Genomic DNA, 26686 nt, shown 5'->3' on the forward strand with positions numbered 1-26686 from the left:
TGTTGAACATGGCATAAAAAAAAAATACACACAATAAATTATACAAAAGTACTATGTTACTTATTGTTATTTTGAGTGGAATTCTGTGTCAGTAGTAATATTTATTTACATTTCAGTTCTAAGATGTTTGTTTAAACAAAAAAAAATATTTAAAATAATATAGTGTACAGTAGAAAGAGTTATCTATCTGTTTGAAAAAGAAAATATTATAAAATAAAAAGGAAGCAACATAAGCAAGGAAGCAGCATATATACTGCTCATATACACCTAAAATTATTTAATTCTTGCATTATTATGGTGTGACGAATTGTATACAAATAGAACTATGCCTTTGCCATACCTTTTTGACCCTCGGCATTTGCCGTAGCAAAACAGAAACGTCATTATGGAGCGGAACTTTTGACAGCCTCGGTCCAGGTATGCTCTTTCAAAGTCCAATAATTCTTGAATATGACGTCCTAAAATGAATTTATTGTGCACAAAACAGTTGTATTGCCGACAATGGAGGGGCTAGAGATGTCTGCCATGATACCGGCTCTCCAGGAGCTTGCGAGGTAAACTCACCGGCTGGTGGCTAACGGCTATGCTAGCTAAAGCACATTCTCGAATGTCGGAGTGAACAAGTGTTGAAAGTGCGTTTGAATTGCGAATTGCGTTTGTATCACTTCAGTGCCAGTGCGGGTGAATACGACGAAGCGGTGCAGAAACCGCGACAGATCCTGTGTCAGTTCATCGACAGGATCCTGACCAACGTGGATGCAGGTGAGTCCGAATACACTCAACCTATATTGGCTTTATTGTCTTCCGTGGGCTCTGAATGGCGATTATTTGTCATGTTAAGGTACCATAGTTGCACTTTTCGGGATTAGTTAAGTCTACAAAATACCTGTTAAAGTTGTGACGTCTTCCTGGCGCCTAATTATGACGTCATATGTTGGTTTTCGTCACAGTTTGTTAAAGGTTTCCATTTCATTTGTTTTATGACATACAGCAGGCGTGACCAAACTTTTTCCAGCGAGGGCCACATAGTGGAAAAAATGGAAGGAAGCAACTTTGCCACTTTGATATTTTGTAAAGCAACACATGTAGATATGCTAACAAGTTTTATATACAGTATTTCAAGACAATACTGCATCTCAGCTTTGTGATGTAGGTGAAAAAGCCTATTATTAGTGTCAACTTCATTCTGCTCTATTTTTCCCAGTTTTTGTTGCTGTTATTTTTTTGTTTATAATTTTCCAAATATGTAAACTTTCTTCTTACATAATCTTAAGAACTTTTCTTTTTGTAATATGTCTTTATTCCCATCATATTAGAATTTTTTCCTCAACGTAATTTTCCAAAAATTACAACTTTATTTTGTTTTGTTTTTCCTAATATTACAACTTATAGAAAATAACATATATATACAGTATTTTTAAAAAAATTTCTACGCTACTAAAATAACTAATTTTAAAAGTTTATTTTTGTAAAATTGCAACACTTTTCCCATTTCCGTTTGTTGTTGTAATTTTCCAACTATTTCAACTTTTTCTTCTAAATTTTTTTCTCGTAATTGTGACTTTATTCCCAGAATGTTATGACATTATTCTCCTGCTATTATTACTTTTCCCCCAACCTTTTTTAATTTTCCAAAAACTTTATTTGTTGTTTTGTTTGGCTTTTATAATAATTGCAACGTTAAATGTTTTTATTTTTTTTTCTTTAATATTTCAATTTTATGCTACTAAAATTCTGTTTTTATTTCCACGTATTACAATGTTATTATCGTAAATATAAGACCTTTTCACGTTAGATTACAACTTTTTGAAAAAATATTTTGACTTGTAAAATTACTGCTGATTTTTCCATTTTTGCTGCTGTTGTTGTTTTTTTTCCACTGTATTGACTGTTATTAAAAATTACTCAAACAAATAAAATATTTCAAATAATTTTCTGCAAATACATTTAATTTACAGGATTAATTTACAGGAAAGACAATTCGGCTTTCTATTCTTGCGCTCCTGGATGCCTCTTCACACATGTCAACTATTCCTTGGGGGAACCATGTTTGTTCCTTTTCAGTGTCTCTGGGGCTGAACAAGAAGTCCACGTCAGAGCCCGCATGTGTTATGCTGCTGGACTTTGTGCAGCACATCATCAAATCGTCATCGCTTATGTTCACCAACCCCGCCTGCCAGCCTGCCGAGTACCCTGACGCCACACAGAACTGCACTGGTTGGAGACCCGCTCTTCAGTTTCAGACAGGACTAATAAATAAGGGTAATCGGTGACGTCCACTCCTATTTCCTTTTTGTCTCCAGATTTCAGCAAGTGGGTGGCAGTGCGTTTGCTGCGCGTGGCAGCCGCTCCCGACTGCGATGTCATCCACAGCCGCGTGTGCGCCGTGCTCTGCTTCTTGATGAACTCTCTGAAGTTCAGGGCTCCGTTCATCTTTAGCCGCCTCGCACGGGAGCTCATTCTCCTGGCGCAGAACCTCAGTGACATCCTGTCCGCTCACGTCGCCTCCCTCACCGGGAATCGCACGCCCAGCCGATGGCCCGCGGCGCTCTCCGCCTTCGCCCTCTCGCCAGTGTGCGCCTACCTCACCCCTTCGCCTCTCATACTCGACTCACCTTCGGCCTTGGAGACTCTCACCGCCGCGACAGTGAGCGTTTTGACCGACGCCGTGAGGGGAGTCATTTCCCCTGGCGACCTCAGGGCTGCCTGGGAGACCGCTTGCTCCATCCTGGCCAACGGCACCATCCGGCTGAGGAAGGTCGCCATGGTGACGCTGAGGCAGCTGGTGGAGCTGGGGGGTTTTCCAGAGGTGCAGGGACACGAGTTCTTCGCCGCCTTCCTTCATGTGCTGGAGACGAACATGTGCATGGCGAGTGGTCAGGAGCTGTACGACGGAGAGCTGCTTCTCCTGACACGATGCGTGTTTCGCTCACCGGGTAACACGCGCACGAACTTTGAACCCATCTACCTCGCACAGCTCTTTGAGTGCGTGTGCGCCCTCGGCAAGGAGGGCGCCACCCTGGGGACGGAGGTTGCCCAGTCGCTGTGCCACTTGTTCGATTTCGCGCTGTCCGTCACGGTGGGATACGAGAACGGCAGGCTGCCGCAGAGGCAGCGGGTCGCCGAGGTCTGCGGGGTGCTGGCACGCACCGTGGGCACAGAAAACCAAGCTGAGGTATAGTTTCTTCACATTTAGTTATTACTAGGTATGTACTGTAACGCTACATGTATTCGTAACTGGTGCACCGCTTTCCTTTTTTAAAAAAAATAAATTTATTTAATCAACAAAAGAAAGAAAAAAAGAAACAACCCAAAATATACAAAATACAAATACAAAAATATACACAAAACAACCAAAAAGAGAAGACACACAAACACACCAACAAAAAACTAACAATAACAAAAATGATAATGATGATGATAACAATAATCACAACAATAATAATAACAAATAATAAATGATATAATGATAACAATAATAATATCATATTTTTCCCTTTCAAAGCATTAAACCAACAGTCACAAGCCAAAAAAGTCAATTAAAAAAAATTACAATCTTCATCATTATTAACGCCTATAAATGTTACCATCACCACCACTAAGAGTGACAACATCAACACTGCTTTCTGACACGGTTCAGATTAAAAGTGAGGGACAGGATGAGCACCTCCACAAGCTCGGGGAGTGCGCCTAAAAGCGGCCGAGTTCTCGAGATTGATTCTTGCAAATCAGCAGCTGATGCTCGTAGCGTATAGTAGAAATTGATAGAAATTGCCCCGACGTTGTCAGGCATGCGTACAAGCACGTGTGGGCCACACAAACTACTGAGAATCATTTTGAGTTGCTACAATGACATTTTAGCTGAATGGACCAGTGTGCTGCATCATTTTTTCACTTTCATTTTTGGGGTGTCTTTGATTTCCCCCCTCTATAGGGTGATCATTTTCATTTCTATCAAATTATGTGGCATCATTTTGTTACTAATACATCACCCACTTATCAGGAAAGATATTCAAGATAATTTTTCCCCCAGTTTAGATCTGATGTGTTTTCCAAGTGTTCCTTTAATTTTTTTGAGCAGTATGTGTGTGTGTGTATGTGTATATATATATATATATATATATATATATATATATATATATATATATATATATATATATATATATATATATTTTATCTTAAAACATGTTTTTCCAAAAACTGGTCTTGACTGAGAGTTGTCCTATATTTGTGTCAGTACGGTATTGTCATTTTTTTTAAAAATTTGATTGTATTTTACATTTTTATTTTCAAATAACAGTAATAATAACAAATATAACAAATCTTTTTCATACTGGACAAATATCAACATTTTTTAAGAAGCAATTACAACTGAAAAATGAACAATTTTAACATGTCGTGATAATGGAGGAGATAAATAGTGTAAATATTTAAAATTGATAAATAAAAGTTAAATTGTAAAGATAATCGTGTAAAAGAAACTAATTTTGTAAAAATATATTTATAGAAAAAGATTTTTAAAAATTCTGTCGTACTCACAATAGCAATTTACATAACATGATGCCTATTTTTAAATGTTATTTCATATAAATATATGATTAAAAGACATTTGATTTTTGTTTCAAAGAGTGGTTCTCAATTATTTCCTCTTATGCCCCCCTCTAGGGTACAGAAATGTATTCACATTTGTTTGTATGAGTTGCTGGTACCACCCACGGGTCTCGCCCCACTGTTTGAGAAGCACTGGTTTCGAACCTTTACTCTTTTATCTTGCTTAAACGTTTTGTACATGTCTCGCAGTGCGCCGAGGGTTTTCTCCGAGCTGCGCTCAAAGCCGAGGTTGCCGTGGTGACGCGGCAGGTGGACGACGAGGAGCTGGTTCCAAGGAAAGTCTGCAAAGTTGCCACCAATGCAGCCAGGAAGCTGGCAAAAGCGTCATCAAAGTGAGTTGAATGGACCTTTCTGGGGAAGGAAAGTCAAAGTAAAGTTGATGTTTGTGTCGAGGTAGCAAGGTGGACATGCGTGCTCGCAGTCAGGTTTGGGCTGTGGTCAGCAGTCGGCTGGAGGAGCTGTTAACGCTCTTGAACTCTGACTCCGGTGAACCTGAGCCCACGGAGATTCTCTCTGCTCTGCGCGGTCTGGCGCTCATCCTCCATCTGGCGGCTGTCTGCTTTTCACCCGACCGGTGATGCAAAAACAAGCACACACATGACCGGCTCATCAGCAGACTCTAACCATTGTTTTACGTTCCTTGAATCACTCAGACCTCTCCTTTGGGTGTCCGCTGAGAACCTGGGCAGATCGCTAAAGAGCTGCCAGTCAGTGTTGGAGGGTGGAATTAAGTCAGTTTCGAACCAGAACTACTACGAGTCTGCTATCCAGATCACTATCGGAGTTCTTGACTGTATCATCTACCTGACTAGTAAGCATACAAACACATTGAACGTTACTATCTTTATCAAGAAATAATTTCTATTGATGGCTTTCGATTGTGTACCTAATGAAGTGGCTGTCCTGGGTGTTTTACGTGTAGGATGCAGCCACGGCGATGACGGCCTTTGGCGTCGTACATGTGCACTTTTATCGCTCCCATGGGTGCCAGACCTCAAGTCGGCCTCGGCCTTCAAAAGTTCCGGGTTCCCCTCCTGGGTGCCCGTCTTGGCACAGAGGCTCCACTCCTGCTTCTGTGAGTACAATGTGGTGATGTCATTAATTGATAATACACTCCGGATCAAAATTTTAAGACGAAAAAATTGCAGGAATTTACATTTTGCATTGTTGGATCATAAGGAGGTTCTATGTAGAGCTTCAAAATGCAAAAAGAACTAATGGGAGTGAGACAAAAAAACGCTTTGACGAAGCATTTTTTTTTTTTTACAAACAAGCATTAAAGTGAACTATGCTGTTCATCAGCTGATCAAAAGTTGAAAAGCTCAGCCTTTTAAAACCAAAATCTTGTCAGAAGTCCAGGGTGTACTCCACCTCTCACCTGAAGTCAGCTGGGATAGGCTCCAGCATACCTGTGACCCTAGTGAGGATAAGATGATGGATGGATGGATGGATGGATGGATGGATGGATGGATAATCTCTTGATGGCAAAGGCAAAAAAGCTTTCTTTCTTTGAATGCGGTCGGACTGTTGAGCCATTGCTGCTGAGGTTGGATGCAGTAAGACAGTCATTTGAAAATTCTTCAAAGATCCTGAGGGTTATGGAACAAAAACGTCAAGTGGTAGACTATCCTCGGAAGGTTGTTACAGGTGCTGAGTGCAGTCCAATAAACGTCACACGGCATCTGCCAGAGAAGGGTTTGAAAAACAAAAAGGTCTCATCTCCTTCAACACCACAACATTTCCGTTTGGGGAAAAATGTTCCACTTTCTGTCTGATAGTTATCATCACACTCTTCACTGCTACCTTCTGTGCTGACATCGACAATTTTAAATTTACTTTGGAGGCATTTTTATGTGGAAAATATAAGTTGAACTCTGAATTATACCACTTTTGGTGGTGGTCTGTTGTATTATTGTGCAGGTTTGTCTTATACTGTATATGTTGTGTGTGTGTGTGTGTCTTTCCAGCGAGCGAGGTGCAGACGCAGTGTGTCTTGCTACTGGCCCGCCTATGTCCCGGTGTGTGCGAGGTTTGGCGCGCCTGTGTCTTTTCTGCGGCGCTGCAGGGTCAAGATGAGGCGGTGAGAGCGGCGGCGGTTAGAGCCTTCCCTCTTCTCCTTCACCACCTTGGAAGCGCCCACCAGAACCTCATTGACACCGCTCTACAGTACGTTTGTGTGTGCTTTTAATTCATTGGCATTAACCATCCAATTACATAAGAACACATCTGTGCCTATCTGCAGTCCCAGGTTGGAAGATAGTTCGGAGCAGGTGAAGAGGGAACTTGCCAGGATCGTTGGTCAGCTGAGCTGCATCCAGTCTGGCCTCTCGCAGCTCGACGACACGTGCGCCAAAGCGACTTGTACGGAGGAGCTCGTCTGCGTCCGCCTGGGTCTCGCCGCAGAGCATGCTGGGAATGGTCTCCCATCCCTGAAGGCGTCATTTTTGAAACCCTTTCTTCCTCTGCTCCAACCACAAGCCGCAAGTAGTGTAAAACGAGGTGCTTCACGGACAATTCCACACACGACACCTCCAAATCTTAATGCTCCAACTGTCGCCCCTCTTCAGTTAAATGCCAGGTGCACCGTCTGCAAACGCAAATAACCACCGTGGGCTCTGAGTAGTGCAGAGCCACAAAACCTTAGCAGTAACAGCTGTGGTTGGAGGCAACCTCCTGATGTACTTTTTTTTTTTTTTTAATCAATTCACACAAGAAGGCATTAGCTGCATTTGAAATACAGTGAGCATCCAGCAGCTTTATCTAGCTCTGCATGCGTTGCACTTGCTGCACTATTAATGTTCGTAGAGCAGTTTTCTCCTCACTGCTATTACAACATTGGTTCTGTTGTTGCTGTGGCTAAATAGTTATAGTTAGGTAATATAGTTAGTCAATTACTGTTTGGTCCTTACCACTTTCTCATGCACTCCAAATCATTATTCACGTAAAAAAAAAAAATTGTTGTTTTAATTTATATATGTAATGTGTTTCAAATTTGGTATATACTTGTAACAGTCTCTCCAATTAGCGCCACATCCTCTTTCCGGTTTAGGTAAATAAACGCCCGGTTATAATTACAGCATTCACGGTATTTATAAATGAAAGGGTTTGGCTACTTCCCCTGAGTATTAATGTGTTTGTTTCTCCGGCATGTATAGCATTCCTGGAAGCGCTTCCTCACCTTTGCCAACATGTCAGTCTGGCCGGCGACCACAGCGACTCCCGGGAAGTCCTCTGCGCCCTGATTGGCCTCATGGAGGATTCTGACCCGGGGGTCCGAACCGGCTTCAGCCGATCAGTGCGCTTCCTGCTCACAGAGCCCACGCAGAGCTCCAGTGACGGCCCTGCAAGTGAGGTAAGACCTCCAAATATGTACGACTTTGCTTCTTTGACCAAATGCGTGTGGCCCCTCTTGCTGTTTTAGCTCCTGGTTGCTAGTCTCCAAGAGGCCTTCAACAATGCAAAACTCAAACAAGATGAGGACCTGCGCCACACGCTCATCCTCACCACAGGGGAGATCGGCAGGTACACATCATATTGACATATTGATGTTTATTGATGAGACTGAGGTGGAAAGTGTCCTTACCACCTCCATCACTGTTTGGTACGGTAACTGTACAACACGTGATAGGAAGGCACTCCAGCGGGTGATCAAGACCTCACAGAACATTGTTGGGGCAGCCCTCCCCTCACTGCAAGACATTTATAAAACTAGAGTCCTACGCAGAACACACAACCTCATCAAGGACAGCACACATCCACAACACTCATTATTCACACTCCTACCGTCAGGCAGACGCTACAGGAGTTTGAAGTCCAGGACCACAAGGCTCGTTTCACTCGCACACGCCGCACGCAACACACGCACACACTCATAGCACTTTATTTATTTATTTATTTATTTATTTATTTATTTATTTATTTATTTATTTATATCTGTATTAATGTCTCTTCTGTTGTTGTTGCTTAATTTATTGGTATATATGTTTATGTTTCTTATGTTCTTATTCTTTCTTGTGTTTTCTTTCTTTTCTTGGGAGAATGAACAGAATAAGATTTTCATTGCATGGTATAACTGCTGTTTTACCATGCACATGACAATAAAACTCTCTTGAATCTTGAATCTTGAATCTTTAATCTTGAATATTGGAACAAACACGCCAAGGTGCTGAAACCAGTGCACAGAGTGAAGCCTCTTCCTGCCTGTTTTTTTAGGCGGGAGACGAGGAACACGCATGCACATGGCAATATATTGAGGCTGGCAAAATTAGTAGTTATTGTGTGATTAATTAATTTAATTTATTATCGTCCTAGGCCTAGTGCCCATGAGATGTTTTTTTTCTGAACGAGAAATGTTATCACGTTTTATCCTTGCGAGATCTTGTGACACAGAAAGTGACGTCGGGAATACAAGGTTGAGTTTTAGCTGGAGTATGGCCACAACAGTAGCCCGTGTTATGATAATGGTGGTGATGATTGTTATTATTAAAATATTATTATTGTGCCTGTTGTGAGATAATTCCAACCTGCAAAAAGCCTCTTGTTCCAGAGATCAAGTCTGGTGCGTGTATTACTAGTATCACTTGGTGTCACTAGTGGCCAGTGTAGACTACAGCTCATCAACGTTTTTTAACGTTGAAACTGTATTTGTATTTTAGTCCATTTAGCCATTTTCATGCCTGAAAATGCTTAATTTAGGCCAAGAATACGTAGCATTATATTTTTTGACTGGCTGTAGTCAACCATGAAACAATAATTTATTTATTTATTCTCGAAAAAACACAATAGAATGAGAGTGTGATGTTCGAACCGTGAAATGACGAGGGACGACTGTATATTTAATATGTAAATTTTATATTTTTATATTAAATGTATAAATATTTTTAAAGAAACAAACTGTTCCAGGTTAAATCTGTAGATGCCGAATATAAGACGACCTGTCTTTTTTTTGTAATATTTGAAAACTCATTATTATCATTTTTAATGAACTTGAATCATGATTTGGAGTGCATGAGAAAGAGGAAAAGAAACCATCGCTCTCCTTATTGACCACATGGTCATTCTATTAACAAGTATATTGCACAGTGCAGCAGCAACAGAACCAATGTTGTAATAGCGGTAAGGCACAAACTGCTCAGGTTCAATAATCTAGATCTGGAAGACAAGACAACCTGTCTTTTTCAGACTTTTTACCCCAAGGAAAAAATACACAATGAATGCCACCAAATGTCGCATCTTTGTGTCTTCACTTTCTATCTGTCGCTCTTCCTTCTTCAGAGCCTCTCAGGGTAGTCTGGTGTCCTTCTCCCTCCTGCGGCTGCTCCACTGTTTGCTGTCCAAGTCGTCGCCGGTGTCAGTTGCTGCCTACACTCAGATCAGAGCCCTGGCCTCTGCCAAAGGCCTCAAACTCCAAACTCTCTTTAGTCAGTACAAGAACCCCATTTGTCAGGTAAAGACTTTTGTGTGTATTTACAAACATCAGCAAGTAGATCCGGCTTCATCATGCTCCTCCTCCTCGCATATGCGTTCAGTTCCTGGTGGAGTCGCTGCACTCGCGTCACGCCTCGGCCCTGCGGAGCACACCGGATCAGATCGGCAGCGAATCGGCCAATCAGAGGGAGCTGGCTCTGGACATCCTGGCTCAGATTGCACACGCTTTTGACTTCCCGGACCTCTACCTCTTCCTCTCTGTACGTACTTTAAGATGTAGGAAGTCTCACTCCAACACGTATTTCCTCAAATAGTGGCCTCCACTGTAATGGATGCCGTGTATCCTCCACTCATATACTGTAGGGCCAAATGCTTAGTACAAATGCCTGGTGCTCTCTGTAGTTGAGTAATATCGAGCCTGGCCACGATATGAGAAACGGCTCTGTATACTTAAAAGTATGGTTGTTTGACGTCATAATTTAAAAGGAATGCTGCGGTGTGTATGTCTAGCGGACGCTGCAGGTACTCCTGCCCTACTTGGCCGCCAAGGCCAGTGCAACAGGCTCCGTCCTCATCCGCACCCTGGCCAATGAGCTGAAGGCAAACAGGAGGGAGATCCTGATCAACAACTTCAAGTACATTTTCAGCCATCTGGTCTGTTCCTGCACCAAGGAGGAGCTGGAGAGGGCCTTCCACTACCTACAGGTAAAGAAAAAATGATATACGCTCACATTAGGTGCACCTGCACGCATCATTGAATTCCTCGCGTGTAACCCTTGTACTGTACCTAAGAGCGAGACCGATATCGAACTGGGCTCCCTTCTGCGTCAAGACTTCCAGGGTCTTCACAACGAGCTGCTGCTGCGCTTGGGCGAGCACTACCAGCAGGTTGACGTATCTGTTTTCTTCTTTCTTCAAAATCTTCCCAAAGCTTGAATGACTTACTCACTGAAATGGTGTGCTGACACACATTTCCACGTAGGTCTTCAACGGCCTGGCCATCCTGGCTTCCTTCGCTTCAAACGACGACCCCTATCAGGGCCCCCGTGGCATCACCACCCCGGAGCGCATGGTACAAAAACATATTTTTGCCTCTTTTTTCAAATCAACCTAATAATAAAAATGTTATTAATTTCAATAGTATTTTTATTAATTTTTTAAATTATATTAATTTTTTTTCATTCTATTCTTGATCAATTATTAATACAAACTGTATATTTATCATTTATTTACTAGGACAACAACTAGAAAATCAGTTGTGTGGCCTACACAATACAAATTTTATTAATTGCAGTATTATTTTTATTAATTGAAATATTTTATATATTTTAACATTTATTTTTTATTTTTAAGATTTTGTTATAGAAATATTTTATATTTGTCATTATATGTATTTGCAAGGACAAAAACTAGAAAATCAGTTGTATAACCTACACAATACTAAAAACAAGCAACCTAATAATAAAATGTTATTAATTTCCAGATTTTTTTTTTTTTACAAATTTTTTATTAACACAATTATTTTATTAGAAAAATAAAAAAAAGAATGTTGTAATTTTAGAAGAAGAAATCCTAAGTATTGTGAAAAATCAGGAAAAAAATTATACTTTATTATATTAAGAATATGCTAAATTATTGTAGATTATTTTTTCCCTTCATTTCTCATGTCTCTTTTCTACCTGTAGGCAGACTACCTGCAGCCAAAGCTCCTGGGAATTTTGGCCTTCTTCAACATGCAGCTGCTCAGCTCCAGTGCAGGAGAGAAAGACAGGAAGAAGCTGGTGAGCAAGCAAAAATATATACCCTAAATGCTCAAGTTATAGCCTGGGCTTGGCGGTGGAGTGGTACCTTTCGCACAGATGGCACACATTCGATTCCGGGCCCCAACACCCAACTGTTGGAGATGTTCAGTAGCTGTATAGGAGCCAGTTCAATTGGATAATTGGATTATTTCCAAAATGTCATCACTAATTATAGATAACGAGTTCATTTTTTTTAAATTCAGATAATTGTTTGGAGTGCATGAGAAATTGTAAAGGAAAACATACAGTAGCTCTCTTTAACACTTATGAACACGTATACAGTGTTCCCTCGTTTATCGCGGGGGATAGGTTCCCAGCATAGCCCGCAATAAGTGAAATCCGAAAAGTAGCCAACTGTATTTTTGCATAATTAAGTGACTCACACGTATTCACTCCTGATCGTGGCTTATTATTATATGTTATATTCCTCCTCCTCATCCTCCATGAACCGAAGATTAATTTACAGTATTACAGGTGCCCTACAGCCGTGTAACTTCTGCCTTCATTCAGCATGTATGATCACTAGCAACAGGAAATAGGCAGTCATGCACGAAGGAGATTGAGTGACAGTGGTCTACAGCTAATCAGAACGCAGAACATAATGGGCGGGTTCTCCCTTAGCCAGTCATGACTGTTGTGGCTCTATATTTACTGAGACTAACCGGACACATCTTCAACTCTCACATGAGTATACAACACTCTCTACTGGTAGCAGTAGTAAATACAATAACAGACACATGCAACTGAGCACCTATACAGCACTCTAGCACTGTATTGCACAACACAGCGGCAGCAGAACCAATGTTGTAGTAGCGGTAAGGAGCTAAACTGCTCAGCTCACGTTAATACCGATGATGAGTTCATGGTAAATGACAGTGCAGCCAGTGTTACACACATTGCTGGATGCTGACCGCTTGGAATTTTTCTAATGCAGCAATTTTGTGGAGTTAATTTAACAAAAAAACTACATCAGGAGCTTGCCTATAGCTGCAGCTGTTGATGGCCATGTTTTTTCACCTATTGCTTTTGTAGACCACACACCCGGTGGCTGTAGAAGACTAAATTGGAGCATTTAGGTACAAGTATTAGAGGAGCTATAAGTGTATTTTTGCGTGCGCAGGTGCTGACCAGTGTGATGGCTTTGATTAAACTCATGGGCTCCAAACACATCAGCTCAGTCAGAGTGAAGATGATGACCACCCTGCGCACGGGCCTGCGCTACAGAGAGGATTTTCCTCTGCTCTGCTGCCAGTCAGTGCTTTTTATTTATTTTGTTTACATGTCAAACCAAAGCCTTTTGTCCTTTTTTCTCTGAGTGTGAACCAGTTCAATGGTTTATGCAACATGGTCCACAGAGCGTGGGACTGTTTTGTGCGGAGCGTGGATCCCGCACATCTGGGACCTCTCCTGAGTCATGTGATCGTGGCGCTTCTCCCGCTGATCCCTCTGCAGCCCAAAGAGACTGCCGCCATCATCTGCTTCCTGATACTGGACAACAGGTTAGCTCATCCGTTAATTGACTCGTGGCCTCCACTGTACTACTACAGTATAGTATGTGATGTCATGTAATATGATGTAATTTAATCCAATAAGTGCTCAGATTTACCACCATCCCTCACAGGGAAGAAGTCAACGACTACCTCCATGAGATTTACTTCTTGCCGGACCACCCTGAGCTGAAAGACATACACACTGTCTTGCAGAACTACAAAAAGGTACACACCTAATTGGGATACACACACACATAAACTAACACAGCAACGCTTGTTGTTTTTTTTTTTTCTTTTTCTTAGCTGACAGCCAGCAACAGTGACCTGGCATCCATCCTGCAGCTGTCCATGAGAGCCGTTCAGCATGAGAACGTCGACGTCCGCATTCATGCGCTCACCAGCCTGAGAGACATGATGCACAGCAACCAGGTTCCAAATAACTTTACTCTTTTCTTGCATTTACCGACCTGACCTCATGAGTTTTGACAACGACAGCGGCGTAAAATGGGATTTTCCAACTTTAACTTGCCTAACCATAAGGCAGGTATGAGGTTGTAAATGGCACTCTTAGCGCCCCCTATGGTTGGTGGTCAAAATGCTTTGGAAGACATCTTAGCAAACATGTTATACAGATATCTTCAATGTTTTATAATAATTAGACACGTGCTCGATGATTTATGGGCAGTTACCGTAATTTTTCTGGACAATAGCATACCGGCATGTAAGCCACACTAGTTGTTTTGCTTGAGCTATGCTCTTCATCACGCGGTACTTCAGCCTTTCAAAACTAGTTGGTCATAGAGGACGGTTGGCGGTGAAGCTCTATTCCCATCAATGCATCGCAAGACTTTGTACTGAGCTTCAACTGTCTTTTTGTTTTTGGGTTTGGACTACCAGGACTGGCTTCTGAGGCAGGTTTGCGCCAGTGAGGCGGTGGAGCCGGTCATCTCCAGCCTGGTGTCGGTGCTGCTGAAGGGCTGCCAGGACTCGTCCCCAGAGGCCAGACTGCTGTGCGGTGAGTGTCTCGGAGAGCTGGGCGCCGTGGACCCCGGGCGCCTGGACCTGACGCAGTCCCACACCCACGGTGACCGCAACACGTTTGTGGTAAATAATCCTCCATGTCATTCATTTTTTCATTGGCCCGCAGCACATTGTAAAAATATAATTTAACAAGAAAACCCCCCAAAAAAGTAACAGCAGCAAAAATGGAAAAATCAGCAGACATTTTACAAGAATAATGTCAAAATGTTAAGAGAAAAGTTCTAATCTAACGAGAAAAAGTTGTAATTTTCCAAAAATAAGATCGTAATATGAGGAAAAATAACAGAATTTTAGAAGCATAAAATTGAAATATTAGAGTTTAAAAAAATAAAAAAATAAAGTTTTAATATTATTAGAAATAAAACAATATTGGAACTTTAGGTTGGGGGAAAAAGTTATAATATTATGGGAATAAAGTCAAAATATGGGAATGGTCTTAACTACGAGAAGAAGATTAACAAGAAGAAAGATGGGGGAAAAAAACTACAGCAGAAATGTAAAAACAGCTGTAATTTTACGAGAAGAAAGTCAAAATATTAAGAGAAAAAAGTTGGATTGTAACGAGAACAAAAGCGGCAATTTTACGAGAATAAACTCGAAACATTCTATAATTCTATATCTATTCTATATCCATAGTGTCATTTTAGTAGCATAGAGTTGAAATATTAAAGAAAAAAAATGTACTTTTAAAAAGTTGTAATGTGAGAAACAAAACAAAATAAAGTTGTAATTTTTGGAAAATTGGGTTGGAGAAAAGTTAGAATGTTATGGGAATAAAGTCAAAATATTACGAATTTATTTTTACAAAGAATGTTTATAGACAAAGTTGAAATATTTGGAAAATAAATTTTTAAAAAAAGGGGGAATTACAAATTTAGAAAATGGGAAGCACGTCAACACAGCAAGTGAACGCAATTTCTGTGACAAAATATAAAACATATGAATTATTAAGTGTCAAGATAGTGTTAATGAATGATCGGTAGTAGAGATGGAGAAGGGGTAGGACTCTAAGCTCTGCTTCTTCCAACTTTTTTTTTGACCCGTTGAATGCTGTTTGTGATTTTACTTGTTAAGAATGTCCCAAAACAAATAAACCGTGCCCTTTACCATAACCAGAGTGGAGTTGAAGACCCAAACTTCGCCTATGAGCTCCTGAATGAGCTGACGAGAACTTTTCTAGCTTATGCCGACAATGTCCGAGCGCAGGATTCAGCTGCCTATGCCATCCAGGTATGCTAATCCCCCCTATTGTGTGTGCTTATGTTTTTAACGTGTACTGTATTGGCATTATAGGAGCTGCTCTCCATTTTTGAGTGTCGCGAGGGTCGCCTCGATTCGCCTGGGCGCCGCCTGTGGAGGAGATTCCCGGAGCACATCCAGGAGATACTGGAACCCCATCTCAACAGCAGGTTTTAAAAATAAATAAATAAAATTACTTATCACTTCCTCTATCTCCTCATCTATTCACAGTTTAAACGTCACTTCTTCTACTCCCTCCGCCTCCATGGTGCAGGTACAAGAGCAGCCAGAAGGAGGTGAACTGGTCCAAACTGAAGAAGCCGGTCTACCTCAGCAGCAAGGGTAGCAAGTTTTCAGATTGGTCCGCCACATGGGCCGCCTACCTCATAAGCAAAGTAAGTTGCCTTGTTTTTAGTATGCTTTTTGTCAGTTTTGCCAGGATTATCCAATAACAATTTCACTGATTTTCACCAAACTCAGTGGAGGCTCAGTGTTGTTTTAGACCAAGGAAGCACAGATTACATTTTGGTCCAAATCTGGGTAAATGCGCAGCTGTAAGGGTTTTTTACAAGCTTGGAACATGAAAAGAAATACAGCAATATAGATAGAAAGTTGCAGGCACGGAATTAAAAAATTGTATAACCCACAAAATGCAAAACAAAATCAACCTAATAATAAATGTGATGTCTTAAAATTTCAATAATACTTTTATTAATACATTTGTTCTTTGTTTTAACATCTATTATTTTTGTAATTAAGGAATTGTTATTAATGCAAATATTTTATTTTTACCATTAATCATGACAAAAATGACTAAATCAATTAATTCTATATTAATTATAACCTACAAAAAATGAACCTAATAATTAAATGTTATTAATTTCAATAATATTGTTAATAGTTTTATTAATCGAAATATTTTATATGAATTATATTTACTCGTATTGTCTTTATTTTTTAAACATCCTTTATTTATTAATAAATTGTTATTAATATAAATATTTAATTTTGTAATTAATTTTATGTAGTCATAAAGGCAAAAATGTGAACATCAATTGTATCTACAAAGTACAAAAAAAATCAACCAAATAATAAAAAATATTAATTTCAATGTTTTTATTAATACAGCCTTAATAGGAATGGTTAATAGAAATATTGTATATTAATTATATTTACGTATTAACACAGATATTTTATATTTACAATTAATTATATTTCATTACAAGGACAAATCTAGAACATCAATTGTGCAACCTACACAATGCAAAAACAAATCAACCTAATAATAAAAATGTTATTAATGTCAATAATATTAAAAAAAACATTTTAATTAATACAAATTAAAATTGAAAAATAAAAATGAAAAAAGTTGTAACATTTCAATAAGAACAGTCTTGTAAAATCCATTTATTATTTAGCAAGAAAAAAGCCATTATATAAAAATTATCCAAATCAAAAAATGTATAATAAAAACAAATCATCAGTAATTCAAATTCAGTTTTTATTTATTTATTTATTTTTGAGAACAATATGACCTAAACCCTCAAAAAACATTATGAAAATGCCTAAAAGGAGCAATATTAAAGGGCTCTTTTTTTTTTTTCAACCTTTCTGTTTGTTCACGAGAATGAAAGTGAGAACGTGTTCCAGGTGCGACATGAGCTGGCCAGCCGAGTGTTCACCTGCTGCAGTTTCATCATCAAGCACGACTACAAGGTCACCATCTACCTGCTGCCTCACATCCTGCTCTACATGCTGCTGGGGTGTACTCCTGCAGAGCAGAAGGAGGTCAGGCACTCATACGCGTACAACGATGTGGGAGTTGTATTGTAAATATCGTCTGTTGTTGTTGCTTAATTTATTGGTATTTATGTTTCTGATGTTCTTATTCATTTTCTTGTGTTTTTTTCTTTCTTTCTTTTTTGGGAGAATGAACAGAAAAAGAATATACTTAGCAGAACCACCAGTTTTACTGTGCATATGACAATAAAACTCTTGAATCTTGAATTGAATCTTGTAGGTGGCAGAGGAGATCCTGACGGTGCTGACGGATGGGGAGATGCCTGGGGCGGGGCGTGGCCAGGAGACGGCCTCCAGCCTATCGCAGCTCAGCACTCAGACCGTGTTCAGCATGTTGTCTCACCTCACCCAGTGGAGCCGCCACATCCTCTATGCCAAACCCAAACATAATGGTAATAACACCTTCCACTCCGGTCCTGTGGGAGGCAGTAATGCATGTTACACTTTAGCCTGCAACAGCTCAACAGACGAAGGAAAGGTCAAAATAATAACGTGTCCTTGTTGTTATTGATGCCGAGTGATTTATTTTTTCGTGGGGAAATGAAAATGTCCTGCAGAAAGCGGCGAATACCAGCGTGTGGTGGCCTTTCTCAAGGGGATTCCTCAGGACGTCATGGCCAAGGCCTCGCTGCGCTCCAAGGCGTACACTCGGGCACTCATGCACTTTGAAGCCTTCATCCTGGAAAACAAGGAAAACATCCAGGACCACCTCACATTCCTGCAGGTGAGACAGACAAAGAAAATGCTGCTTTCCTGGTGATGATATTTGACTATTCTCCACATATTGCCTCAGACACTGTACGCTGCCATGCACGAGCCCGACGGCGTGAGAGGGGTCAACGCCCTGAGGAGGGAGGAGCCGTCGCTACGGGAACAGATACTGGAGCACGAGAGCATCGGTCTCCTCCGGGATGCCACCGCCTGCTACGACCGCGCCATCCAGCTGGAGTCGGACCAGGTTCTACGTCTGATTTGGAAATATTCCTTCTGTATTCAATGTGCACCTGGCTTATTGTGATCGTCTTCACCGCCAGATCGGTCATTATCACGGGGTCATGACGTCTATGCTCGGCCTGGGCCAGCTGTCCACAGTCATCACGCAGGTTAATGGGGTGCTGGCCGACAAGTAAGTGCTGTTACCTCATTTAAAAACATGTAGATGGAGGTATGGACATTATATGCGGGTGGGAAGGACGCAAACGGCTGACAGGAATATCATGGTTTTGCATCCAATAAAATGATTTGCAGTGGAAGTCATTATTGATGTGCTGTTTGCAAAATACGCACACAATTTCTGCTACATAAAGAATAACAACCATGTACAGGAGCTCTGGAAATCCAATAACAAACCTTACCTTTTGCGTCCACCGCCATCACACGTGTTGGCGTAGGAAGCGTCTTTTGTTTTACTTCCAGCTGCAAAGCTCCAAATGACTTCACATGAATAAAATGCCATTCAGTTCATTATGGATATTAACAATCATGTGGTGTCCAATCATCACGACTGTTACCACCGACATGAATGTTTTGTGCGTGCAAGGGTATTATTTGTCGCTATTTTTCATGAGCTTGTTTTTTATGATGTGGCGGTGGTCGAACACTGCAAATAATAAGCACGTTTTGGATGTCATGTACAGTGGAACCTGCTTATGTCGACGCCTCTTGGGCTGGCCTGCTGCCGTCGACATAACCGAGATCAAAACTAGCTATAGCTTTACTGTTCATTTTGCCCAGAGACATATTGGCATTGGCCGATATTCAAGGCTGCAATATTGGTATTGCATCGGAAGTGAAAAAGTTGGGGCACTCGTAATATTTTATACTCTTATTTAACAGAGCTGCTGTGCTAAATTGGCTGTACAAATGATGATAAAGTTTTTGTACATGCGCAGATTGTTCTTCCAGTGACTAAAAAAAAAATAAAAAATTATTAAATGGTTGAATTTTATAGTTGCTGTGGAGGATCCAGGTTATTACTGCCAAGCTTTATTGCAAATGGGCGTGTCCTGATACAATACATTACAATTATTACACTACATTAGCAATGTGGTGTAAACATAAAATCTAAAGGTAACTATGGGGGTGTTATTTAATGTCTAGAGGGCTCTAATGATGGTAAAAAACGTATTTTGGCTCTAACTTTTATGTTGACAAAAGCGGTCAACCATGTATGTTGATGGCAACTTGAGCAGAAGAAGACCAGGGTGGACCAGGACTTGATGAGTTGGTCAACATAGCCGGGTTGTCAACATAAACAGGACCGACTTTTGCGGGTTTCACTGTACTCACTGGACATCGATGAGAGACACCATAGTGATAAACATATTTTTAATGTATGCACATTTAGACACCAGTGGACGTCGGAACTGAACACGTACAGAGTGGAGGCCGCCTGGAAGCTGGGCAAATGGGACCTGCTGGAGGACTACTTGAGTTCGGGTAATCAAATGAGAGCGGCAACAAACTGAAGATATTTACCGTAAAACTTAACTTTAACTTTATTTGATTAACCGCCAAGTCTTTTATAGTCATCGAGTGCGTGGTCTACAAAAGCAAACAAACCCCCAGGATCTCCAGTTAGCGCCTAGTCAAAAAAAGCATTAACAACTGTGACTGTAGGCAACCTTCTGATGTTTTTTTTTTGTTAACTTAATATAAGGTTGCTGCAGTTTTATTACAAGTGGTCAGCATCCAGCACCTTTATCAGCCTCTGCGTGCGCTTTAAAATGTCAGTCGCACTAGTGGTGAAACTTGTTTGTGTTACATGTGCCGCACTGTTGTTTACAATGAAGTCATGAGCGCTGTTAATGTGGCTAAGCAGATTGCGCCTTACCGCTGTTACAACATTGGTTCTGTTGTGCAATATACTTGTTTCAAAAAGGCAGCTGAGTTTCCCTTCTTCCAGACCTTCAGTCTAGCACATGGGGAGTGCGAATGGGCCAGTTGCTGCTGGCCGCCAAGAAACAAGATGCCGGTACCTTCTATGAGAAGCTGAAGCTGGTCAGGAAGGAGCAGGTGGTCCCTTTGTCTGCCGCCAGCTATGAGTGCGGAACCTACCAGAGAGGATATGAATACATCGTCAGGTATGTCAGCTTCTCCAGGAAGCGCTATTGTACACTTCATCCACTTTCTGCACTTGTCCAACATAATAGATGCCGTATATGACATACAACAACAGAATAGTCGGGAGTGGGACTGGAGGGCAAAAATGTTAGCAACTCTAGCAGAGCTCTGTGATGCCGCAGTGCAAGCGTAGCCTATTTGCGGAAACCCCCCCCAAAATGATCCAACTTAGCTCTCTCATCTGTCATGACAGGATAGTTGGGAAAGGGCCAGGCTTTGGTTTAAGATGTGTTTTTTTTATTTTTTTTTTTATTTTGCAAAGCTGCCCACCATGGTGGACGTCCACTCATGTTTGGTGCTCATAAACAGGATTCTAGGGGACACATATTACTGTTGAAATGATATTTAAGAAGTCAGCTTTGCAGAATGGTTGTTTTTATATACAGTCGTCCCCCCACCACTTTGCGGTTCCGAAATCGTGCCCTCACTCCATTCGGGTTTTTCAAAATGACCACTGTTTCGTGGTTGACTATGGCCCAATATTAGTAAAAAAAAAAAAAAAAAAAAAAAAATGCACATTAAGCAAATTGTTTGTATTGTTGACCTAAATTAAGCATTTTCAAGCATAAAAATGACAATGAACTAAAAGTACAAATTCAGTTTAAAGGATGAAAGGACTTGGATGAACTGTAATCTACGCTGGCCACTAGGTGTCACTAGTAACACACGCACCAGACTTGATTGCAGGAAACAAAAATTACTGCAGGTATGAATTATCTCACAACAGGCACAATAATAATCATAATCATAATAACAACACGGGTACTGTTGTGGCTGTACTCCAGCTAAAACTCAACTCTGTCCACACGTCTGGAAAACATTTATTGAAACACACACAAGCACGAGTCTTATTTCTGTCTTAAATGGCCTATTTTCTCAGATTATGTCTACTATATTGGATGATAGGAGTGTAAAGGGGACTATAGGGGTGTTATTCTATATCTAGAAGGCTCTAATAATATTAAAAAACGTATGTAGGTGGCTGTAAACAGGTATTCTGTGCTCTAGCTATGAAAATATCTGCAATTAAAACCTGTCGTTCCGTGGATTAAGTCTGGTGCTTGTGTGTCAGTAACGTAACTGACACCTAGTGACCAGTGTAGAATACTACATATCTGTCACAACATCTTTTGAATGAGTCTTCTGAATGGCTTGTATTTGTATTTTAGTTCATTTGCAGTGCATAAATTGTCCTTAAATATGCATATTTTTTTAAATTAATAATAGGCTGTATTTAACCACGAAACAACATGATTTATGAATTCATAAATTTTTGAAAAACCGTGAAGCCACGAAATTGAAAATGGCGAGGGATGACTGTAAACCGTTGTCATGATTAGATTGCACATGCTGAGTGAGATGGAGCACACGTTCACAGAGCTGCAGAAACAGGAAGAAGGCTCCGCCCCCAGCCTCAGACAGCTTCCTTCTCATTGGTCGGATCGGCTTGAGATGACTCAGAAATCCTTCCGGGCCAAAGAGCCCATCCTGGCCCTCCGTCGCGCCCTGCTCGGCCTGCAATCAAAGTAAGGATGCACAATTTGTGTATTTAAGTACAATCTGGTTGACTGTTCAAATCCTCTGAATTTGTGTCCAGGCCTACGAGCCAGGAGCTGGTAGGTGAGTGCTGGCTCCAGAGCGCTCGGGTGGCCAGAAAGGCTGGCCATCATCAGACTGCTTTCAACGCACTTTTGAATGCGGAGAACACACACCTGGCCGAGCTGGTCACCGAGAAGGCCAAGTGGCTTTGGTCCAAGGTGAGACACTGTTAGGCAATGGGACATCTTGGAGAACCATCACATTCAACTCTTGTGTCTCTCAGGGAGACGTACACCAGGCCCTGATCGTGCTGCAAAAGGGCGTCACCCAGTGTTTCCCCAACGATCACCCCCAGTCGGACCCTCGCAGTCTGCAGACCAAAGGCAGAGCCATGCTGCTGGTGGGACGCTTCATGGAGGAGACGGCTAACTTTGAATCCAACGCCATCATGAAGACGTATAAGGTGGGACCAGGCGGGGGCATACTGGCATCCAAGGAGTCCGTGATGCTTAATTCTTGCTTACTTCTGTAGGATGTGACCAACCTTCTACCCGAATGGGAGGATGGCAACTTCTACCTGGCTAAATACTACGACAAGGTGATGCCCATGGTGACCGACAACAAGCTGGAGAAGCAAGGCAACCTCATCAGATACATAGTCACCTACTTTGGAAAGTAAGACTTTGTGTATCCGTCGGAGATAAACTTTAGTGGTTCTTTCCTTTTAAATGGATGGCACTGTGTTATTCTTCACTGTCTTGTGTATTAGCATGCAGAAATGAATCCAAAATAGCTGAAGACACGCTTCACATCTCATAACCCTTTATATTTCTGTTTTTTAATGTGGCCCTGATTCTCCATGGAAATATTCTGTTGTGGACCATATTTTCATTTTTGGAATAAGCCACAGGGCAATAAATAAACAAACTGCAGCCTGCAAATGGCACCTGAGTCAGATTTTTGACACCCCTTTGGTATAACATCAGCTATGGGAAGGCTCAATCCAACACTGGCATTTTGAAACAGGAGTTCATCTATGATTCATGACGTCAAAAAGCATTTTCAAAGATAAGATGATTAATGAATTAATCATAAATGTATCAATTTTCTGTTCCATCATGTAAATTTAGTTGAGTGCTCATCCCTAATTTCCTGTCCACAGCTTTTGATATATAAACCTATATTTTTATTAGATATTATTCCGTGCATGTTCCCGTTCAATTTTGTTCAGAATCCACACATTGATGACATAAAAAATTATATTGAAATTTTCTTTTGTAAAAATAATTTCTTTGTAACATGTAAAAAAAAAAAATCTTTTTTTTTTTAAAGTTAGAAAAATATATATAAATGTGTTGTATTCTTATATGTCATTATTCAAAATAAAATAAAAATGTTTAAAGGATAAAAAAAAATAACAATTTAGAAAAAAAATACAAGTTGATGATGTCAGAAATTGTCTGTCTTAGAGTAAAAATGTAAAAAAATATATATATGCGTATATCCCTGTCAATTCTAATCAGATTTGAAGAAAAAGTTACAAAAGTATATTAAAAAAATATATTATGTATATAATTATATCCTGATATATCATTATTATAAAAGATAAAAGGATTAAACATTGTAAAATTTACTAACGTGAATAAAAAAAATAAAGTGCTGAATAAAAGTGGTGAGAATGACAATGTTTAAAAAAAAAAAAAAAAAAAATGTACAGAAAAACGTTATATCCCTGTCAATTCTGATCAAATTTAAAGAAAAGGTTAGAATAATATAATGAAAAAATGTGTTACAATATCCTGCTATGTCATATCATTCTTGGCAATGTAGTTCAAAGGATTACAAATGTTGAAAAATGTAAGAAATTTCAATGAGTGTCTATGGTCAGTTCAATTAAAATGTAAAAATTTAAACCGCTAATAGGCTTATTTATGTTAGATCTAGGTTGTTATTCGTGTGGCAGTTTATTTCATTTTGTACATAAGAATAGAAATACTGTAGTTAGAATTCATATTTATATACATTTATTTATATAAAAAATTGTCAACCTTGATAAAATGTTACCTCAAAAAAACAAATCCTTGATCGTAGCCATCCACTCATTTATCACTGTATCCTCCTATCTTTCCCACCCAGAGCCTTGCAGTTTGGGAACCAATACATCTACCAGGCTATGCCTCGCATGCTGTCCCTGTGGCTTGACTTTGGAGCCAAAGTGTGCGAGTGTGAGAAGGGTAGGTGCCCAGTATTGTATATGTACTGGTATCATTGCAGTTTGCTGTACGCACGTACTGTACATACTGTAACACTGTCGTTTCCGTGTGTAGCCGGGCGGGCCGACAGGCAAATGCGCCAGGAGCTGTCCAAAATCAACACGGCAGTGAGCGAGCACTGCGCTAACTTGGCGCCCTACCAGTTCCTGACCGCCTTCTCGCAGCTCATCTCCAGAGTATGCCACTCCAGCGACGACGTCTTCACCGTCCTCATGACCATCGTGGCCAAAGTTTTCCTGGCATACCCCCAGCAGGCCATGTGGCTGATGACGGCCGTGTCCAAGGTACTAGAATGCCTCCGCGCTTGTAGGAGGACTTTTAGTAACACGTTCTTTGGATGCATTTTGTATCCCCCCCCAGTCGTCCTATCCCACTCGCATGAACCGCTGCAATCAGATCCTGAAGAAGGCCATCAGCCTCAAGCAGTCGCTGGAGAAGTTCATCGGCGACGCCAACAGGCTCACCGACAAGCTGCTGGAGCTCTGCAACAAGCCGGTAGGCACCAAATACTCACAAACCCCTCCCGTTACGGGAGGGGTTGTACAGCGTTCAAATTTTCATTTATTCATTACAACCATGTTCTAATTTAATGTAAAAAAAAAAAAAAAAAAAAATCATAAAATTATTCATAGACACCCTCCATTTTCTATACCACTTCATCCTCATTAGGGTCGCGGGGGCATGCTGGAGCCTATCCCAGCTGACTTTGGGCGACAGGCAGGGTACACCCTGGACTGGTCGCCAGCCAATCGCAGGGCACATATAGACAAACAACCATTCACACTCACAGTCATACCTATGGGCAATTTTGAGTCGCCAATTAACCTCACCTGCATGTTTTTTGGGAATGTGGGAGGAAGCTGGAGTGCCCGCAGAAAACCCACGCGCACACGGGGAGAACATGCAAACTCCACACAGAAATGCCCAGGGGAGAATCGAACCCAGGTCTTCCCGATCTCCAGGCTGTTCCTGTATTGGCCAACATGCTAACCACTAGACCACCGTGCGGCACTCATAGACATCAAATGAACTACTAAGTTCTAATAATAATAATGTTCTATTAAAACTAATAATTATATTTTTTTTTGAGCATCAACAGTCAAATTAAAAAATAATTAATAATCGTGAACCTGCGCAAGATCTCAAATTTGAAAAGATTTTTTTCTTTACATTTTTGCCCAAACAAAGGTGTGTTTTTTTTTTTTTTTATTATCCAACATATGGATTCTCACCAAAACTTCATGGGAACAAATGTTTTGTATTATTATTAAGATGATGTATTTCAAATGGGTTGTGCAGGTGGACGGTAACTGCACCACCCTGAGCATGAGCGTCCACTTCAAGCAGCTGAAACGTCTGGTGGAGGAGCCCACCTTCAGCGAGATCCTGATCCCGCTGCAGTCTGTGCTCATCCCAACGCTGCCCTCTACCGGCGGGGCAAACACGGAGCACGACGCCTTTCCGGGACACTGGGCCTACCTGGCCAGCTTTGAAGATTCTGTAAGGAAAATAACATGAATGAATCAAAGTGGTGTCTGTATTTGTACATTTTAAAATGGTAGCATGATGTGTTTGCATGTAGGTGGAGATCCTGGCCTCCTTACAGAAGCCTAAGAAGATCAGTCTGATGGGGTCAGATGGGCGGAGCTACACCATGATGTGCAAACCTAAAGATGACCTGAGGAAAGACTGCAGACTTATGGAGTTCAACTGCCTCATTAACAAGGTGCCACAACTTTTAAAACAATGTTGCATATTCTCATATGTGGCGGATTTTTTTTTTTTTTTTTTTACTCAACTGCAGTGAGTACCAGGTCTATGCTAATAATAAAATTATACATTATTGTATCTTTTTTCCCCCATATGTAAATAACAATATTAAATTGCAATCATATACTGTATATTACAGTATGATATGTTTTGTGTGTCACGGTCATGCTCTATTTCAGGTGCAGCGTTTATTGATGAAGTGGATGGACAAACAAAGTTCATTTGCATTAAAGCTACAGACACATAAACTTCCAGTAGGGGTTACCAAAAGTCTAAATTCCGGCAGGCCAACACACTGTTGTGGGATGTCTGACACTTATTCATAATTGTTGAAAATACTACAATAGCGACCTTTAAGCGCTATTTACTGTTTTGATGTGCGCTTAGTGCTTACGGAAAGACGCAGAGTCGCGGCGGCGGGAGCTCCACATCCGCACTTACGCCGTCATCCCACTCAACGAGGAGTGCGGCATCATCGAGTGGGTCAGCAACACAGCGGGGCTTCGGCACATCCTCACCAAACTGTACAAGGAGAGAGGTAGGCTTCCAGGACATAAGCTATGAACGAACC

General features: G+C 40.8%; 1 protein-coding gene across 4 annotated transcripts in view; it reads left to right on the forward strand.

Annotated features, from left to right (window-relative positions):
- Positions 1-364: 364 nt before the first annotated feature.
- The window catches only part of atr (ATR serine/threonine kinase), a 29564-nt gene continuing 3242 nt past the window's right edge, over positions 365-26686 (forward strand). For 2 of the 4 annotated variants that reach the window (XR_008573414.1, XM_054796415.1), the window contains exons 1-44: positions 365-417; positions 488-554; positions 671-762; positions 2065-2217; positions 2304-3175; positions 4801-4943; positions 5009-5185; positions 5265-5422; positions 5534-5686; positions 6579-6777; positions 6854-7110; positions 7767-7963; positions 8033-8133; positions 9886-10057; positions 10140-10298; positions 10549-10743; positions 10831-10926; positions 11021-11110; positions 11724-11819; positions 12961-13091; positions 13196-13339; positions 13462-13555; positions 13634-13759; positions 14228-14434; positions 15488-15601; positions 15665-15780; positions 15885-16005; positions 17261-17398; positions 17631-17802; positions 17968-18134; positions 18204-18368; positions 18445-18536; positions 19758-19849; positions 20316-20493; positions 21874-22059; positions 22131-22290; positions 22356-22535; positions 22605-22747; positions 24209-24306; positions 24400-24629; positions 24706-24840; positions 25645-25845; positions 25928-26071; positions 26503-26653. Coding sequence is in view for 3 of the 4 variants with exons in the window: in XM_054796415.1 (XP_054652390.1) it covers positions 502-554; positions 671-762; positions 2065-2217; positions 2304-3175; positions 4801-4943; positions 5009-5185; positions 5265-5422; positions 5534-5686; positions 6579-6777; positions 6854-7110; positions 7767-7963; positions 8033-8133; positions 9886-10057; positions 10140-10298; positions 10549-10743; positions 10831-10926; positions 11021-11110; positions 11724-11819; positions 12961-13091; positions 13196-13339; positions 13462-13555; positions 13634-13759; positions 14228-14434; positions 15488-15601; positions 15665-15780; positions 15885-16005; positions 17261-17398; positions 17631-17802; positions 17968-18134; positions 18204-18368; positions 18445-18536; positions 19758-19849; positions 20316-20493; positions 21874-22059; positions 22131-22290; positions 22356-22535; positions 22605-22747; positions 24209-24306; positions 24400-24629; positions 24706-24840; positions 25645-25845; positions 25928-26071; positions 26503-26653 (7048 nt within the window). In the remaining variant the exon portion in view is untranslated. Of the gene's footprint in view, positions 418-487; positions 555-670; positions 763-2064; positions 2218-2303; positions 3176-4800; positions 4944-4987; positions 5186-5264; positions 5423-5533; positions 5687-6578; positions 6778-6853; positions 7111-7766; positions 7964-8032; positions 8134-9885; positions 10058-10139; positions 10299-10548; positions 10744-10830; positions 10927-11020; positions 11111-11723; positions 11820-12960; positions 13092-13195; positions 13340-13461; positions 13556-13633; positions 13760-14227; positions 14435-15487; positions 15602-15664; positions 15781-15884; positions 16006-17260; positions 17399-17630; positions 17803-17967; positions 18135-18203; positions 18369-18444; positions 18537-19757; positions 19850-20315; positions 20494-21873; positions 22060-22130; positions 22291-22355; positions 22536-22604; positions 22748-24208; positions 24307-24399; positions 24630-24705; positions 24841-25644; positions 25846-25927; positions 26072-26502; positions 26654-26686 lie in introns of those variants that run through there. The other 2 variants (XM_054796416.1, XM_054796417.1) reach the window with 2 other exon arrangements.

Source organism: Dunckerocampus dactyliophorus, chromosome 13, assembly GCF_027744805.1.
Source record: "Dunckerocampus dactyliophorus isolate RoL2022-P2 chromosome 13, RoL_Ddac_1.1, whole genome shotgun sequence".
NCBI classification, from domain to species: domain Eukaryota; kingdom Metazoa; phylum Chordata; class Actinopteri; order Syngnathiformes; family Syngnathidae; genus Dunckerocampus; species Dunckerocampus dactyliophorus.